Below are 17,147 nucleotides of genomic sequence, written 5' to 3'. Positions count from 1 at the left end.
AATTTTGCGTTGCATTGATTATATTTAACAGAGAGGGAGCTATTTAGTCCCCGGGAAGAAGTTTAATATGTTTAAGGTTTGCTGTTTAAACTCATTTCCCGGAAAGGATTAACTTTGGCTGGGACCTCTTCAGCCAGAACTTAGCAGGTAAGTTCCGAGCCCCGAGGTCGCAGGACCCACCTCCGCGGGTCCGCTACCGCCAGCAGAGCGCACTGCCAGGTGCGAACCGGCGCTCGCTGGTCACGAGACCGCTCGGCTCGCGAGGCCCTCCCTGCGCCTAGGCGGGCGGAGCGCCGGCTCGGAGATCCGCCCCAGGGGCGGTGCCCCGGCCGCGCCTGCGCCGTACTATCTCGGGCGGGCGCGCGCCGCGGGGCGCGCGGCCGCGCGGAGGCCGGAAGGAAGCGGACGGAGGGCGTGGCAAGCGAGGGAAGCCCGCCGGGCCGCAGACAACCGTCGCGGCCTGATGACGTCGCACAATGGCCGGCCCCCGCGGGTAGTGGAGCCCGTTTGTTCCGCCCGCGTCGCGCCTCAAGCCGGAGCCTGTGAGGAGCGGAAGGGCTGAGGGACCTCATCTCCGCGCCGCCCCGACACCTGCGAAGCCGTGGCCCCCTCTCTGCCCTTGCGCTGAGGTAAGTGATGGCGATGGCGGGAGGCCGGGCCGGCGGGAGGAGGAGGCCGAGGCGGCCGGGCGGGGAGCGTGGCGGCGGCGCGGAGCCGAGGCCCGGGAGCCCCGCCGCCTCCGCCTCCGCCTCCGGGGAGCGCTCCAGGCTGCCTCCAGCCGAAGCGTGGCTCTCGGGCCCCGGGAAGGGGAAGCTGAGGTAGGCACGATCCCACGTTCCTTCCGGGCGAGCCGGCCTGGGGGTCCTGGACCCCCTCAGGTCGAGCGCCCGACAGCTGCTTCCGCTCTCTGCAGTGGGGTTGATCTCCCGAAGCTGTCATTTCTCTTCCGGGATATTCGCGTGGCATTGCTTTCCGCCCACAAGGATGGGGTGGGGGGCGGAAGGAGGCACACGGGTTCGCCCTCCGGATTGGGGATAGGCTCTTCCGGAGCTTTGAGCTCCCCGGAGCCTCCTGGAACTTGCTCCCTCGGCTTCCCGGAGGCACAGGTAGGACCTATTGGCTGTGTCCCAAGACGCGAGCCACTCTTTGGAATAAAATTCCTTGTGCCCCTTTGGTTAAGAGCCCAAAGGATGCCGGCTCATTGCTGGGAGAACCTAAGACTTAAAGACTTTCAGCCTTACTCCTGCTAAGACTTCAGTGTTACTGACTACTTCATGACAGCTGAGTTTGCCGGCTAGAGTGGTTGATCATCTTAAATGAGCTGTTCAGCTCTCTATCTGTGAGAGCAGGTCAGTTCTTCAGATCAATTTGGGGAGAATGGACGAAGGGAGCATTTAGAGACATAGCAGTGCTGTCATCTTTTCTCCTTTGATTCTCATCTCCTTCGTGTTGCCTGTGGAGTGGTCCTGTCCCAGAGCAGAGGTTGGGATTCTCAGGGTGAGCCTGGACCCAGGCTGATTCCCGCTTCCCAGGCAGGGGAGTCTTTGCCTAATGATTTTACAATCTGAGCACATGTGTGGAGCCCAGCCAGCTCTGGAAACCAATCAGGTGTGTCCCAGAGGCTGGAACTTGTCTCCGGTTCTGGGTGGGAAACGATCAAACACTGAAGAGGTTTTTTCCTTTTTCACAGATCATCTCAAGGTGAGTGCTTCCTCCCTGAGGAGTCGTTTGATGTCAAGTTTAGTCAGTTTGGGGATGGTGTCTATCACCAACCTTGACATCCTTCCTTTGGATGTTGTAAATCCATGAAGTTATGAGTCTGAATTTTAACCAGATGTACCAGAACTTGGGCATTCAGATAGGGACTGCTCTGTTAAAAATCATTATCCTGGAAGGTTAGGCTTGTATTTCATTGGTGCTCCTTTGCCAAAACCTCTTTGGAACTGCTGTTTTGGTAGTAAATATTTACTACAAGCCGTAGTAAATACACAAGCCATAGGAGAAAAGTCAGTCTCATTCAATACTCACACCCCATGTTTGACAAAACCCATCTTACCTGGCTTGGGAACTCACCTCACTTACCAGACCAGGCTCTGAACAGCTTCCTGTGGTTTGTCAAAGTGACCCACCGTGAGAGAGGGAAGACTTGCTGCCACTGAGAGTGCCAGGGGAGTGTTCTGCAGGTTCCAAAGGTTGCTGAGAAGGAAAAGCTCCCACCTGTTGTGTACTGTACCAGTGTCCTTGCAGTCAGGGCGCAGCCTTCCAGAATGACCGCTGGGAAACGAGGCAGCACCCACTCTGTCTCAGTTCTAGAATAGTCTTCTAAAAAGTAGGCAGTTACTTCAAGTTTCTTTCTGGCGTGCAACAGGTAGTTTATCAAGTAATGAGACTTTGTGATTTATTCAAGCAGCGTCTCTCAGTCCCCGTCTGCCAGTGTAGTACGCTGTGGAGACACAGTGATGGACACTGTTATTCTGTTCTCCAGGCAAGTTCACTGTCTTGTGGGTCAAAGGACTAAAGAGTTCTAAACTTTGCCAAGAACGCTCGATGACGGGTGATTGATTGTGTGAGAAGAAAAGACTGAGTAAGAATAGTGAGCCTGGGGGTTGTGAAGACGTGCAGACGACCCTCCATTTCACTGTGTGCATTTAATAGACCACATGGTTTTCTTGGCTCCTGACACAGAGCACGTACTCAGATATTGGCCAAATTGAATTAATCTCAAAACAGGACACCGACGCCCAGAGAGCCAGTTAACTCGCCCAGAGCGGGGCCCGGAACACACACCGTCTTCTGACCCCCAGGGACACACCCCTTCTGTGCAGCGGGGTGTGACTCAGGTTGCTTCTGATAAGCAGGAAGATTCTTTGGCATGTTTTCCTCTGCAAGCTGTTCACCTGTGTGTAGCCTCAGATTGGAAAATCCCAGGAGGTTCCACAGGGAAAGAAGAGATGGGACCCCTTTGCTCAGGAGATTGTCAGAGCCTCCTAGGGGTGACTGTGTGTCCCAGTATGCCTAGGACAGCCAGGCTCATGCCTGCTGTAATGGTTAACAGTGCCCCCTTTCAGTCTCAAACACGCCCCCAAGTTCAGACAATAAGTTATATGGTAGCTCTGCTACCAAGTGCCAGCCATTTGCTGAGCTCGGAGAACCCAGGTGATTCTGAGCCCTTCCACTCAGGACCTTCATGGGGCCGGGGGCGGGGGGGTCTCCCAACAGACTTTGCAAACAGATAGTTGGGGTATACAGTGTGGCGAGTTCGGGTATGTAGTAGAATAATGTACAGCGTACTTAGGGCAGGAGTGCTCAGTGGGTGGACCTCAGGAGGTTTTGAACTCTGAAAGTGGGGGATAAATTGTGTATGTCCAGGTTTTTCTAGGGAGAGGAGCCATCCCCTTCCTCAGATTCTCAGAGCAATCCGTGCTGCCCAGAAGGCTGACAGCACTAGTCCTCCCCGGTAAGAACAGGTGCACACAGGGCCTTTCGCTCTACCACCTTCTGGTCAGCACTGAAAACGGCCGGTGAGAGGACGGAAGTTAGCTTTGTGCTTGGAAGGCTGAAGTGAATTCCATAGTACAAACTTTGGGGGGCGTGCAGGCTCCGCAAGTGCTTCTTTTTTACACACAGTGCAGCAGCCTCAGGGTTTGAATCGGAGGCAGCATTCCCCGTGGTGTCGGTGTAGAAGTGTGCGCCTTTGTGAGGGCTTCTCTATGAGACCCACCTTTAGTGTAAGTGCCTGAGGTTCAAGCTTTAGACGCATTGAAAGTAAAAGTGGCTGGTGTCACAGGTTGGTCCCATGTGGTCATCACTGTTCTTTAACAGTCTGTATGGATCATATAGTTACTTTTCCATCTCCGTGAAAATGTGTCTTTTTGGTTCTAGAAGGGCTAAGATAGCAACCTAGACGGATCAGCACAGACCTTTAGAAGGGAGAAAAGAACGACAGGCAAAAGGTACTGCTTCAGTAGAAGTCTCCGACTTATGTGAGGGCTCTGTTCCAAAAAAGAACGTGTAAAGTCAGTTAGAGCTTGGGTCCCATCTTCCTGTCGAAACAAGGGCAGTAGGTGGGGATTAGTCCCTGGGCAGGTAGCAGGAGCTGGTTTCATGCATCGGGCCGGCGCCAGCACTGGGCACCTGCTCCGGCAGCCGCTCGGAGATGCAAGCCCCGATCGCGCCCCGTGGCCACGTGCCTTGGTTTCCTTCTCTGTGAGCGGGGCAGCGCCTGTTTGCAGGGTTGATGCGAGGAGCTGGGTCGAGTGCCTGGTGGAGTAGTGGTCTCTCAGCAGGTGGGGGACTTGATCTTATCGCTCACGTGGTCGTGCACAGGTGACTGTCTGGCGTGTGCTGGATGGCTGTTTCCTGAGCACCCAGGAGGCTGACCGCAGGCTGGTGGGGAGAGGGGTGTGGGTATTGGAAGCCAACAGGCTGATCTCATTTAGGTGTCGCAACGACTTCTACAGCGGGTGCTGTTTCCCCGTATTTCAGATGAAGAAACTGGGGTCTGGCAAGTTTACATAATTTGCCCAAGACCCTAAAGCTGGGGAGCAGCAGCGCCGGGATTCGGGTTCTGACTCAGAAGCCCACACTGTGTGCCCTGTTCCATGTGTCCCAGAAAGACATGGCCCACTTGGTTGATCATATAGTTGAAGTTAGGCATTCTCTCTCCCATTTCTTCCCCTAGGATTTAAATCGAAGTTTGCCAGAATGGAAGAGCAGTTTGGTTGGACCTAATCATGACAATGAAACCCTTTGGCACCTGGGCCCCAAGAAGGGGCTGCTATCAAGTTACTAGTGAGGGAGCCTCTGTGCCGTGAACAGGATAATATGTTGCAAAGCTAGAGTATCGGTTTTGTGGATTTTAAACTAGTGTAAGGGGACACTTAATTTTGATTACCAGTTGATTGATTTCAGAGGTGACTTGGTTCCCAAGGTTGCCATTAGCCTGTATGATGTGAGAATCAGAATTTGTCAGGTTTCCAGTAGGGATATGTCTGAGGCTCAGCGACCAGCTGCACGTGACTGCCGGCCTACAGGGTCCCAGGTGCCAGCCTGAGCAGCTGGGGAATGAAAGTCCCTGCCCTTCTGTGGAGAGGTTTCGTTATATACAATGTAATTAGAACTGTACAAGGGTAGGCATAGGACGTCATACACAAAGGAAAATCTCCAGTTTTTACTGATGTCATTAGCCAAGGAGCGGGGAGGCTGCCGGTTTGCCACTGGCCCCTGACTGGCTGCCCCAAGGCCCCCGCGCTCTGTCTGGAAGAGGTGCGGGTGCCGGGCCCTGTCCGCGGTCGCCTTCTTGCCTTGCGCGTTGCCCTGGGCTGCAGGGGTGGTGTGTGTGGTGACAGGCTCTGCCCTGCACAGGGAAGCCAGGAAGCCACGGGGCAGCAAAATGCACCATTTTAGGGCTAACTTTTTAATAATTCTTTCCAGTAGTCCTACCTCTGGATAGCGTAGTTAGAAGACTGAAAAGTGAATCATTTTCAAAGCTGTCTACTTTTAAGTGACTTTGAATGGATTGGTTGGTTTGTAAATTTCTTTTACTGCTAACCATTTTTTTTATTTATAAAGTGATGAATTTTAAGTAACTTGTCCTCATGTTTGCTGAATTTTAACAATTTCCATTAACAGCAAAAAAACAAAACAAAACTGTTTTTAACTATGGGTTCAGATACCAACTCTTGGCATGTGCACCTTTAAACATAGGTTCTCCTTTTGAAGGTATAAATTTAAAAGATACACTTTAAATTTTTAGTTATGTAAATGCATAAAGTAATTTTATATAAAGTATGTAAATATACTGTGCGTTTCCAGATCTCACTGAGGTACCAAGTAGCATGACTGGGGCGTACATTATTTTAAATAAAAAATTTTGAAGAATCAAGTGAACATGAAACCCTTCACTGTCCCTGCTGTCTCACACCAGCTTAGTGGTTACTCGCTACCCGTCGCGTGGCGGACGGTAAATGTTTGCTTGTAGGCTGTTTGGTGTCGACTTCATGCACACACCGTCTCAAGCCACCTTCTGCAACCTGCGTTTAGAACCAATGGAACAGTGTCCTACCTTTGCACGTTGGGGTGGGAAAACCAGAAAATAGTCACTTTGTAATTAAATCTAGTGAGTAAAAATAGAAATGAAATCTTCTAAAATGATACTGTTGGTCTTTTTATATAAGAAACTCCTTAAATATGTAAGATTTTCTGCCAGAGTTCTTTCCCACGACCTGCCTGTCCTGGAACAGTGGTTCTCGAGAATCACAGTGCACGAAGGCCTTCCGGGCGGCCTTCACGGCCTGACCTGGAGAGACGTGCAGGAACGGGAGATGGCCCATGTCCTGGGGGCTCTCAAAGGCAGGCCGGGTTTCTGTTCCAGACCCTGCGAGTGACTCCGGAAGAGGCCAGGCGCTGCCTTCACTGTTGCCACCTCCTTCCGAATGCACGTTTTCCTGAATTTCACAAGTAATTACTTTACGAACCCAAAAAGCTGTCGCTTGCAATGCCCGTCTTCTTGCCCACTGTCTGATAGCCAGTCGGGGTGCCCCGTATGGAGGTGGGCACGCCAGCTCTCTCGCTACCCGGTGGCTCCAGACGTGAGGCTCCCGGCACACAGCTCCGCGCGCTCTGCCCGGCTCCGCGGGGGCCTCGGGTGCGGTGCCGGTGGTCTGCGGCCTGGGATCTGGGGTGTGGAGGAGCCGGGCGGGGCCGAGCCCTCCTGCAGGCCGGAGGCAAGCATGGGGCCCAGCAGACCTGCGCGAGATTGACTGGCCCCTTTCTGGATGCTGTGAGTGTGTGTTCTCTTTGTTTTGCAGAACCGTGGGTACCGATGGATGTGGCCGAGAGCCCTGACCGGGACCCTCGCTCTCCAGAGGACGAAGAAGAGGAGCAGCAGGGGCTCTCGGACGATGACATCCTGAGGGAAAGTGGGTCTGAGCAGGATCTGGATGGAGCTGGGGGGAGGGCTTCCGACGCGGAGGACGAGGAGAACGTCGCCCCGGGACTGAGCCAGGAGGAAGAGGAGAGCCGCTCCGACGAGGAGGACCGGGACTCTGAGGCTCCGGAGCTGAGCGGGGGCCCGGCCAGCCCCCCGCGGGCCGAGGGGGACCGGGGGGAGGAAGACCGCACCAGCGACCTGAGGGACGAGGCCTCCTCGGTCACCAGGGACCTGGACGAGCACGAGTTAGACTACGATGAGGAGGTCCCCGAGGAGCCTGCCCCCGCCACGCACGAGGACGACACCGAGAAGGCCGGGCCTGAGGATGACGAGGAGAGGGGAGAAGGGGCTCCCGGGGAGGACGGGAAGGCGGGCGTCCACGGCGTGGAGGACAGGGAGCCCGTGGAGGCCGCCAAGGAGAAAAGAAAAGAGGATGACGACGGAGAGATCGACGACGGAGAGATCGACGTGAGTATGCCCAGCGGAGCCGGCAGCGACCCCGGAGGAGGGGGACAGGAGGCGTGTGCTGGGAGCCATCGCCGTGGTGATGAGGGAGCGCCGAAATCAGGGGATGTGGGCTACAGTCAGAAAACTGTCTTCCATTCGGTAGCTGGCAGAAGTCCTGTGGACCCTCACTCATCTGGTGCTGTTGGTTGGATTGCGTTAAAGTTCTAGATTTTTTTTTTTAAACAAGCAGTAATTTTCTGCCTTTTTCTTTGCTGTCTGTAAGTAACATTTGAGTTAGTATTCAACTAGAACCATTGTGGATTTCAGTTCCTGTTAGGTTCTTTTATTTATATGTATAAATTTATTTATTTTGGCTGTACTGGGTCTTAGTTGCTGCACGTGGGCTTTCTCTAGTTGCGGCGAGCGGGGGCTACTCTTGTTGCAGTGCATGGGCTTCTCATTCCCTGGCTCTCTTGTTGCGGAGCATGGGCTCTAGGTGTGCGGGCTCAGTAGTTGCGGCAAGTGGCCGTGCATGGGCTTCTTATTGTGGTGGCTTCTCTTGCTGTGGAGCACGGGCTCTAGGCCTGTGGGCTTCAGTAGTTGTGGCACGTGGGCTCAGTAGTTGTGGCTCGCGGGCTCCAGAGCGCAGGCTCAGTAGTTGTGGTGCGTGGGCTTAGTTGCTCCGCGACATGTGGGATCTTCCCAGACCAGGGATCGAACCCGTGTCCCCTGCATTGGCAGATGGATTCTTAACCACTGCGCCACCAGGGAGGTCCCCTGTTAGGTTCTTGAGCCTGAAAAAACTTCCTTCCAGCTTCCTCTATTACTTTAGGCATTTTTATCTTTGCCCTTCTTCTCTGCTGAGGGTCACATCTAGGCCAGGCTTCTTTGGGAGTGGCCCTAAAAAGACCCTCAGGACTGGATAAAATGGGGTTGTGTGTCAGAACGCTTTGGCTTTTGACCAAGCCATCACATTGTTATACCTTATTTAAATTAATCTGGCCTTCAGATTAAGGACAAGGTACCCAGTAATAATCATCTTAGTTGTGCGCAGGTTGGGTTTTTATGACAGATGATTCTGTTGAAAGAATTTCTGTCACGATCTTTTAAGAAGTTGAGTGTGTGGGGGGAAGAGCCCGAAGTCCTGCTGAGAAATGCTTTTACTAAAAGGGGTTGAGAGGGGGACGGAGCAGACTGACGAGATCTGGGGCTTCTAATATCCCGCAAAGGAGATTCTGCTCACTGGAGAGTCGCTGTGGCGAGAGGTGTGAGGAGTGCCTCGGAACCGCTCTGGGTTGCCGAGAGAGGAGGGGCTGGTCAAGTGCATAACCCCGGCTCGCCCGAAGTGCCAGGCTCCTGCGACAGCTGGTATGGACGCCGCGTCGCAAAGACCGTGCTTCTCAAACTCTGGTTCACGAGAGCAGAACTTTGTGGGGCGTTCCGAGATCGTGTATGTAGTTACAAGCTTAGAATTTTAGATCTTTTATCTTCTCACAACTAAGTGTAGGAGATGGTCTCCTAAATTAGCAGCCGTTACTTATTAATACTGTACTCATTTAAAAGGGTATTGTCGGGACATTATCTATGAACGCTCTTAGGTTTCGCCAGTTATGCTTCCCTTCCCATCTGGAAAGTTCACCTTGACCACAGGGTTACCAGAGGAGAAGGAGATGCCATGAGACTCCAGTTAATCAGTTTGGACGACATTTTGGGCAGAAGATGAAATCATTGGTTGAGGTTGCCCGTGAGTTTGGTTTTTCAGTTTACAAAGAGAAAAGCCACGTCTGCATCCTGCCACCAAGGATTGAGGGGCTCCTGATGACTGGGGTGCTGTGGCCGGCGTTCTGGGCAGTCTGCTTCCCATTAAGAAAGGACCAGTTGCAAGCTCTTCTTGCTTCAACTGTTGAATAAGCTGTACGGGAAAATTTATCTACCTTCCTGCCTTTCCATGGTCATATGTGGACAGGTAGGTGTCTCCCTGCAGGTCCCGGGGGGCCTTGCCGTCATCGCATCCCTGGGCTTTCCTGCCGCACTTAGATGTGGCGGCGTGGGACATTGGGTTGACTGAGCTGGCCCGGGAAAGCACCCATCGTCTGGAGGTTTGCTGGTTTCCCCCAGAAACAGCAGGTGAACTAGAGATCCAGTTTGACTTTCTTGCCCACTTGATCCTAGATGGCTGCTTGGTTTGCCTTGTGCCTGCCTGGCACCTCTCGCAAGGGCCTCACAGCCCTACTGGACCCGCAGGCTGCTGGGACCAGAGCACAGCTTCGTTCAGCCACGGGGTGGCACTGCCCTTCCCACACACAGCCCCACAGACCCTGCAGTGTGTCAGGCTCATTGTAACACGCTGGGGGTGTAACTGGGAAGGGCAGAGCCCATCACCCCCCAGGGATAGGCAGGCCTAGACGGGAGTGGGCACTATGAATGGAGACTTGGGCCCTCATGGGAGCGCACCTGCGTTCCAGGCTCCTCCCCATCCTTTAACCATTGGCTTCCTTCCATGTCTGCTCCCTTCTGCAGGCCCTGCCTCCTGCCCCCGACTCTGTTACACCTGGCTCGGTGCCTCTGCTGGGCCTCCACAGTCTGAATTGACTGGGTCCTTAGTGTGTTTGTTTCTCTTGCTCTTCCGTGCCCACACCTCCAAGGACACAAGTTCCCTAAGTCTGGGACCTGTGTGGCTTTGCCCCTCTGTTCCCAGGACCTGGCACTTTGGAGGCAGCCAGTAACTGCCCTCTCAGCAGACGGGCGAACTCCAGCTGCTTTGGGGCACGTTGAAGTCGAGTGCCGTTGAGATGGGGGTGGCAGTGGGTGGAAGGTCTACACCGGAGAGCCATTCGCATAAAGAGGCAGTTCAGGCACTGCGTGTGGGTGACCAGCATCCGCACTAGCCGCTGTTGGAAGAACCCAGTGTAGACACACATTAGCTCGTATTGAAAAACTACTGCTGCTTCGCTTCTGCTCTCTCCATCCCAGTTCCCGTCCGTCCTTCGTCGTCAGAATCTCGGCTAGAGAGTTCGCCTCACGTTCCCGCAAGCACACACTCCTGTATCTTTCTCTCCCGAGATGGACAGGGAGCCAGAGGTGTGCACTTGGGTCCATGAGCAGCCTGCTTCTGACAGGACTTTGGCCTGGTCCCCTTCAGTTTAAATCCGTGCCAAGTAGCCTCTGGTCCAAGTGGAAAGTATCCATCCCGGGGGGCCTTTTCCCCATTGCTTTCAAGCACATTTTTGGTATCAGAAGTGAGCTACCTGGATGTTATTATGCAGAAGAAAAGGGCAGTTTGGCTCACACCTCAAAAGTGCGTTCACTGAGGCCCCTGAGCTTTTCCACGTCTGGCAGGGGTCTCGCAGCCCCGCTGACTCTTTGAAGAGGCTCACCGTTTCCAGGGCCCCTCCTGCACTTCGCTGCCCGTCTCCCCTCAGCCTCCAGGCCTGAATTGCTGGGAACGGCCAGCTGAGTGGAAGCGTCTCAAAGGCCCTGTGATTTATCCTCCTTTTAACTGAGAAGCACTCTTCTCTCCTGTTGGGGTACACTGTCCCTCTTTTTTCCCTTGTAGATTTTGGGTCACTGGGACAGGTGAATTGATTTGGGGGGAGTCACCCCCACCCTCCCCAGCTTTCCTGCTCTGTTAGTGGTTTCCTTGATAGTGACATCAGTTTGTACAATAAACCTTTGACATTCTTTTGTCTGAAGCACGTAGTTTATAACTCAGGCCTTGAATTACTTTTATATGTCTTGGTGTGCTGCCTTCAGATACAAAGGCCTTTCTGGAAGTGCCACGCCCTGCTGCAGTGGGGATGCGATTTTGCAAACAGGATCGTGGGCCCACTATTTACAGCACCCGGTTTATTTGTGGAGGGGGGCCGAGGGTCCCCGACAACCGACAGCTGAAGTGCGGGTGAGTTCGACTTCGTCAGCGGTCTCACCTGTGCAGGAAGCCACGCTTAGGACAGGCAGACAGAGCACGCGGCCGTGTGAGGCCTGCCTGGCTCACTCCCGCAGCCCTGCTGAGTTCTGCACACAGACCCCTTCCTTCGTGGCTCTGTGATTCACCTGGACAGACTCAGGGCCTTCCATCTTTGGTCCATCCTTTGCCTCCTCCGCTTATGGACTTGGTTCTCTTTTATATCTCTCTTGTCATCTGGTTGACAGAACTTCAGCCGCCTGAAGTGTGCCATCCCCTTGGGAAAGCGTGGCGTAGTTTGTTCCCTTCCTCCTTTCGTCAGTGACTGTCACACTGATAGGGTGCGCGCTCAGAGATGGGGCGGGGTGGGCGCGCCCCGAGTGGACGGGCCACATGACTCCTTGGGCCCAGCCACAGACAGATATACTTGGAGGCATTTTCTTTGCAGGCGGTCTTTTGTCTTTTCTCCTGTTCACATCTGCCTGCTCCTTTCGCGTCTGGACACACAGTATCTTCTGCCAAAGGGCTTCCAGGCAGGTGAGCCCTCGGGCTTAGGGATCTGGGGACGTCCACAGCGCTGTCCCCTGGTGGGAGCCAGGGAAGCAGCCATGGCGGCCTGGCCGCAAGGGACTAAGTAAGGCCTGCCGCCTCCCTCGGGGCGGTTGAGGGGCCCGGGCCACTGTCCCTGCTCAGCAGAGCAGCCCAGAGCTCTGGGGTGGGAGAGCTCTCCTTCTGCTAGCTCACCTGGCCAGAGCCCGTGGAGGCCGTTTGTGGTTTTGTATTTACCCGCTGTGAGCTGGTCCCCTCACAGGAGGAAGACTGTCCGTCCCAGGCGCCGCTCCACCCACCCGATCGCCTTTCTGAGGCCAGAACATGACCTCTGGCCCCAAAGGGTGTGAATGCGGGATTATAGACCCGAATTGCTAGCCCACTTCACAGGTACAGAATTGAGGGTTCGGGGAGCCCCTGGTTGGCCCGGAGGGTGCCTGGGCCTCTGCTCCAGGGCACGTGCCACATCTTGCTTCCTTACCTGCCGAGACTGCGGAGCTGATGGGTGGGAAATGACTTCTTTTTGTTATTTAGGTCATATATAGGCTTTGTGGTTTTGTTTTCATTTTAAGGAAAATAAAAACCTGCACAAAGGAGAAAGTGAAGGTCACCCATGCTCCCCTCACTCAGCGTTTTGACGTGTCGCCTCTGAGGGATTTTTCTACCACGATGATACTCGCGCCCGGGTGGGAGCTCTGGGTGCTCGGAAGGTCAGTGGGGGAGAGCACGGCTGGGGCGGAGGGCCGCGTCCACGGTCATGGCGGCAGGTGTGATCCACGCTGCCCTGTGCCCCATGCCCTGTGCACACTCACCCCAAGGACACGCTGCCGTGGTTCTCCTAGATTTGTAAACTGTGGAGGGCCTGGTACTCACCCCCTGAGTGAGTTGTTGGTGCCGTTTTAGCTGTTTATACGCGCCGGTTTGCTTCTTGCTGGACCTCTGCTCTCTGCTGGCTCCGGGATCAGGGGCTGCCCGTCACAATTCCCACCTGACAGGTACAGCCACGACCTGACAGGACGGCTGTCCAGCCGCTGAGCGCTGGGAGTCTGGCTTCAGAGACCTCCTTCTTGAGCCATAATTGCGGGGAACTCTTCATAAGATTGAAGAACTCCTTTTGTTTGTCCACCACTTGAAAGGCCATTGTACTAAGTGAGTGGTTAGTTGGCATTTGCGGGTGTTCGATTGCTGAGCGATTTGTGGATGTTTTCGTCTGCTTGGCGTCTGAGAAGCCGCAGAGGGCTCCCTCGTGGCTCGTGGTTCAGGTGAGCGCTCCCCGTCTGAGCGAGGGAGCTGGCTCCTCCTTGCTCTTGTGCATGTTGAGAGTGACATCTTTGCAGACACCTCTTTAACCCGATCTAGTGCACTGACTGAATCTTCATTTCTGAAAAGCAGTCACTCTGTACTCATCATTTCAACTCCTGTGCATTGATTTCCAAACGAAGCAGAAGATTTGAATGAGTTCTGACCTCTCAAGAGAGTTTTGTTTTTCTAATGAGAACAAACAGAACCTGCCTCACCTTAGATGTGAGCTCCTGTGTAATAGGTAATAGCACACTGCGCTTATGCCGGGAGGGAAGTAGTGAGAGGACAGCACGGCTGGGAGACCAGAAGGGCGGGGGCTTCTGCCAGATGGCATAAAATCAGCATATTTTCCTCAAGCTGAAATCATTTTCGGGGTCGGGAAAATGGGGAGGTGTTGTTCACAGGGTACAGGTTTTCAGTTATAAGATGAATAAATTCTCGGGACCTTTAAAAAAAAATCCTGGAATAACTTATTTAATTTTTCTCTCTAAAAGAGATTCTGTTGACTCTCTCTTTTAAGGGATATAACTCTGAGGCATCTGTTCTTTTTTGTTATAAAATGCCTTTTAATAACTTGGTATTTTTAAGGCAAAAATTTTACAAATATTTAAGCTTTAAAATAAGTCATCATAAATCTAGGGTTTGCCTTCAGTATTTCTTCATTCGGTAAATATCAATACTTGCTGTTTACTCTGAGCCTGACGCTGTGCTTGGAGCAGTGACCCGTGGTGAACAGAAAGCAGGGTCCGGTTGGGCAGCCACGACGGCTGGGACCCGTGCTCCAGGGGCAGGGGGCTGTGGAACCGGTTGTGAAGGGAGATGGGGGGCCCCGAGGAAGGGGCCTCAAGCTGCGATCTGGACATGAGATGAGTTACATGCCGGGGAAGAGAGGCAAGAGTATGGTCAGGCCAGACTTGCAAAGGTCACGGCACTGTGGGGAGCATGTGGAAGGGTTCAGGAGTGTGGACACCCATCAGGAAGCAGTCCCCAGGCCAGGTGGGACTGGGCAGTAGTTTGGACGAGAGTGGCGCTGCAGGAGGTGGGGAGAGAAAGGTCCCGGTGACGCCCAGACCTCTGCCCTGCTTGTGATCCCTCGCTTTGACCACACGAGGGCGCTCTGGAACGGGCTGGGACCCGAGGGGCGGGGTGGGGGGCAGTGAGGAGCTCCATCTTGGACTTACCTACTTAACTATGTTAGCAGGGCGCTGGATACCCGCCCAAGCTGGAGGCGATTCCGGAGTGGGGTCTCAGGGGCACAGGTGGGGACTGAGGAGGGTGCAGAGCAGTGGTCCAAGTCGAGGCTGCTCTTTGGAATCCCTGGGGGAGAGACCCACCCGGGCTGTGGTCTTTAAACCCTCCTGCATTATTCTAAAGCCAAGGTTAGGATCTCTGGACCAAGAACCAGAAGAGAAGGGCCCAGGTCTAAGCTAAAGGTGGATACGCTCGCTGGCCTGAGTCGCCTAAATTCCCTCCTCCTTGACCCCAGACTTTTAAATTAGAGAAAGTGTCTCATTTAAAGGGCATAAATTTTGTTTAAATGTAAAAAATCTTAAAAACCTGAAGTGTAGCCATTTCCTGCCCAGAATTGCTAATTAAGAGAAACATGATGACGCCCTGCTTTTCATCGTGCATCACGTGCTTCACAGAATGTTCTCTGTCTTGTGTGATGCTGCACTTTTGTGGGTGAAGCTTTGAGAGACCCCCATTGTGTGGATGAGCAGCCTAAGGTTTGGAAAATGTACGTGAACTTGGCCACGTGAGGGGCCAGGACCTGAGTCTTGTGACAGTACCTTTTCTGGTTTAGTGAAGGCCATGCGTGGTGGTAGATGGCCCTCCTGCCTCTTCCCCTCATGAAGACAAGTCTCTCTTCAAGTCACGTTGTCCTCTGTTTCAGGATGATGACCTGGAGGAGGGTGAAGTGAAGGACCCCAGTGACAGGAAGGTGAGGCCTCGTCCCACCTGCCGATTCTTCATGAAAGGTAACTGTCTGAGTGAGGGGCCTTTGCGAGGCCCGCTTGTGTGGCCTCGGCTTTTCCTGGGACTGCGGTGGTGGTTCAGCCCTGGGCCTGTGCAGGGCAGTTCTCAGGGCTGGCAGTGACGGTCTGTGGCGGCAGTGGCAGTGCATCGATGTCAGCTGTGGGCCTTTCCTGGTCACTCTAATGCCTCTCTCGGAGGGGAGCCAGCCTGCTCGTTTCACCCTGGAATGCCAGGCCCACCTGCCTAGCACAGACCTGTATCTTCACTGTAGACAATATTAACTCTTTCTAAGTGGTCCTTCTTATAAGGCCAAATGCCCCAGCCACCATTTGTGACATTTTCCCACCTCTGTAAGGGGAGTTGCCACTTTCTGCAAGGTGTCTCGGAGGCATACCTTTCATTTGGAATGGACTTCTAAATAGAGAGGGTCGGCCTCTGAAGGCAGCAAGGCCCCTCCCTCCTGAAAAGTGGACGGAGTGAGTCAAGTAGCTGTGACAGTGGCAGTGTGACAAGGCTGGTGAGCAGTGGTCCCTCAAGCCCGGGAAGACATGTGTCACGGCACCGTCTGCTGTGCCTCTGTGATCGCACGTTTCCCTCGCATGGCAGGAAGGTGTTCTTCTCCTGCCCTGGGTTTTGTGCTGACCCTAGATGCCTCGCATAGTGACCCAGCCCACCCATGCAGCCTAACGTTCACAAGAGCTTCCTGTACTTCTTTTCCAGATGTTGTGACACCATTGTCCACTCCTCCTTCACCAATATCAAATTCCATACCATTCAGAGGCCAGGTTAAAGGTACAAAATATACCATATTCATCTCTTCAGTACCTCACAGTCCCCCTGCCCCGGAGGCCAGACTCCTTGCTCCTGGATCCAGAATACTGCTGTGAAGCCAGGGGAAGGGGGAGACGCTGAGGGCAGAGAGCGGCCATGGCAAGGCCCACGGGAGCTGCGTGCTGCCTGCACGGGGGGTGGGGGCATGGGGGCGGTGGAGCCCCGTCCTACGAGTGGCCTCGAACAATCCTGTCCCTTGTCCCGAGGTGACCAAGGATGCGGGTGCACAGGAACAGTCGGGACCCCGGCCAGCGCGTGCTGGGGCCGTGTCCTCTTGGCCGTGCCAGTTCTGTGCTGCTGGTTTCTGCCGAGTGGGGGAGTCCGGCTCGTCTGAGTTAGACGGCCACGCGATGGCTCCGTGTGCACTGTGCCCGTGGCACGGGAGCGTGGCCGCCCTCGGGATGCAGATACGTGTGCAGTACCTTGTAGAGAGTAAATTGTTACAGGTCTTCAAAGACTTTGGTATTTTAAGTGTCATTATTTCAGAAAATTTAAACTTAAGACGAAGACTTCTTTTTCATAATGACGTCAGCCCATCTCTGGAGTTTCTGGAGTAAAATGATGGAGACAAACACGCATGCATACACATATATGTACTGCAGTCATTTCCAGTTAGCACTGTCCACAAACCGTGTGGTTCAGAAATCTGGCCATCGGTCAAGACCAGCCGGAGGCCCCCATGGCAGCAAGGGCAGGAGGCAGCAGCGTCCACTGTTGAGGCCACAGAGGCTCTGGTCCAGGTGCTTGGGGTCCCACTGCTGAAGTACTTCCCAGAATTTAGCCCCAGAAGCGCACACACCATGAAGCGAAGTTGGTGGTGGTACTGCAGGTCAGCATCACCGGGAGGTGCCTGGACAGGCGAGGACAGGGTGCCCTCTCCAGGGACGTCGGGGGGGGGTCAGGTCACAGTAGGAGGGGAGGTGCCTCCAGGTCACACCGAGCGCCCAGTTGGGGTTTCGGGGAGTGAGACCAGTGGGTCAGGCATTTTGCAGTGGGAAAATCTGAAGCTAGTGGTAAGTGGCCTTTTTGGCAGTTTAATTGGGCCTGTTCCGTAGCTTGTTTCAGGAATGTATTTTTGTAATATTTAGTCACCTTTCCCCATACTGTTTGTTTATTCTACAGAATAATGCGATAGAGTACAGAAGGAGGGTGTTCTGGAATATATCCTGCTTTTTCTTAGTTATGGGAAGGTTTTGGATGTAAATG

General features: G+C 53.9%; 1 protein-coding gene across 2 annotated transcripts in view; it reads left to right on the top strand.

Annotated features, from left to right (window-relative positions):
• The first annotated feature begins 467 nt into the window (after window positions 1–467).
• ZC3H18 (zinc finger CCCH-type containing 18) overlaps window positions 468–17,147 on the top strand; it is a 51,183-nt gene continuing 34,503 nt past the window's right edge. The window contains exons 1-4 of one of the 2 annotated variants that reach the window (XM_027118985.1): window positions 468–629; window positions 6,810–7,399; window positions 15,028–15,112; window positions 15,831–15,902. In XM_027118985.1, the coding sequence (XP_026974786.1) occupies window positions 6,824–7,399; window positions 15,028–15,112; window positions 15,831–15,902 (733 nt within the window). In that variant the 5' untranslated portion in view covers window positions 468–629; window positions 6,810–6,823. The remainder of the gene's footprint in view (window positions 630–6,809; window positions 7,400–15,027; window positions 15,113–15,830; window positions 15,903–17,147) is intronic. The other variant, XM_027118986.1, reaches the window with a different exon arrangement.

Source organism: Aethalodelphis obliquidens, unplaced genomic scaffold (genome assembly GCF_003676395.1).
Source record: "Aethalodelphis obliquidens isolate GAN/ISIS:26980383/991018 unplaced genomic scaffold, ASM367639v1 scaffold20, whole genome shotgun sequence".
Classification (NCBI taxonomy): Eukaryota; Metazoa; Chordata; class Mammalia; order Artiodactyla; family Delphinidae; genus Aethalodelphis; species Aethalodelphis obliquidens.
The sequence above is the reverse complement of the archived record's forward strand: the minus strand, read 5'-3'. Positions and strand labels throughout refer to the sequence as shown.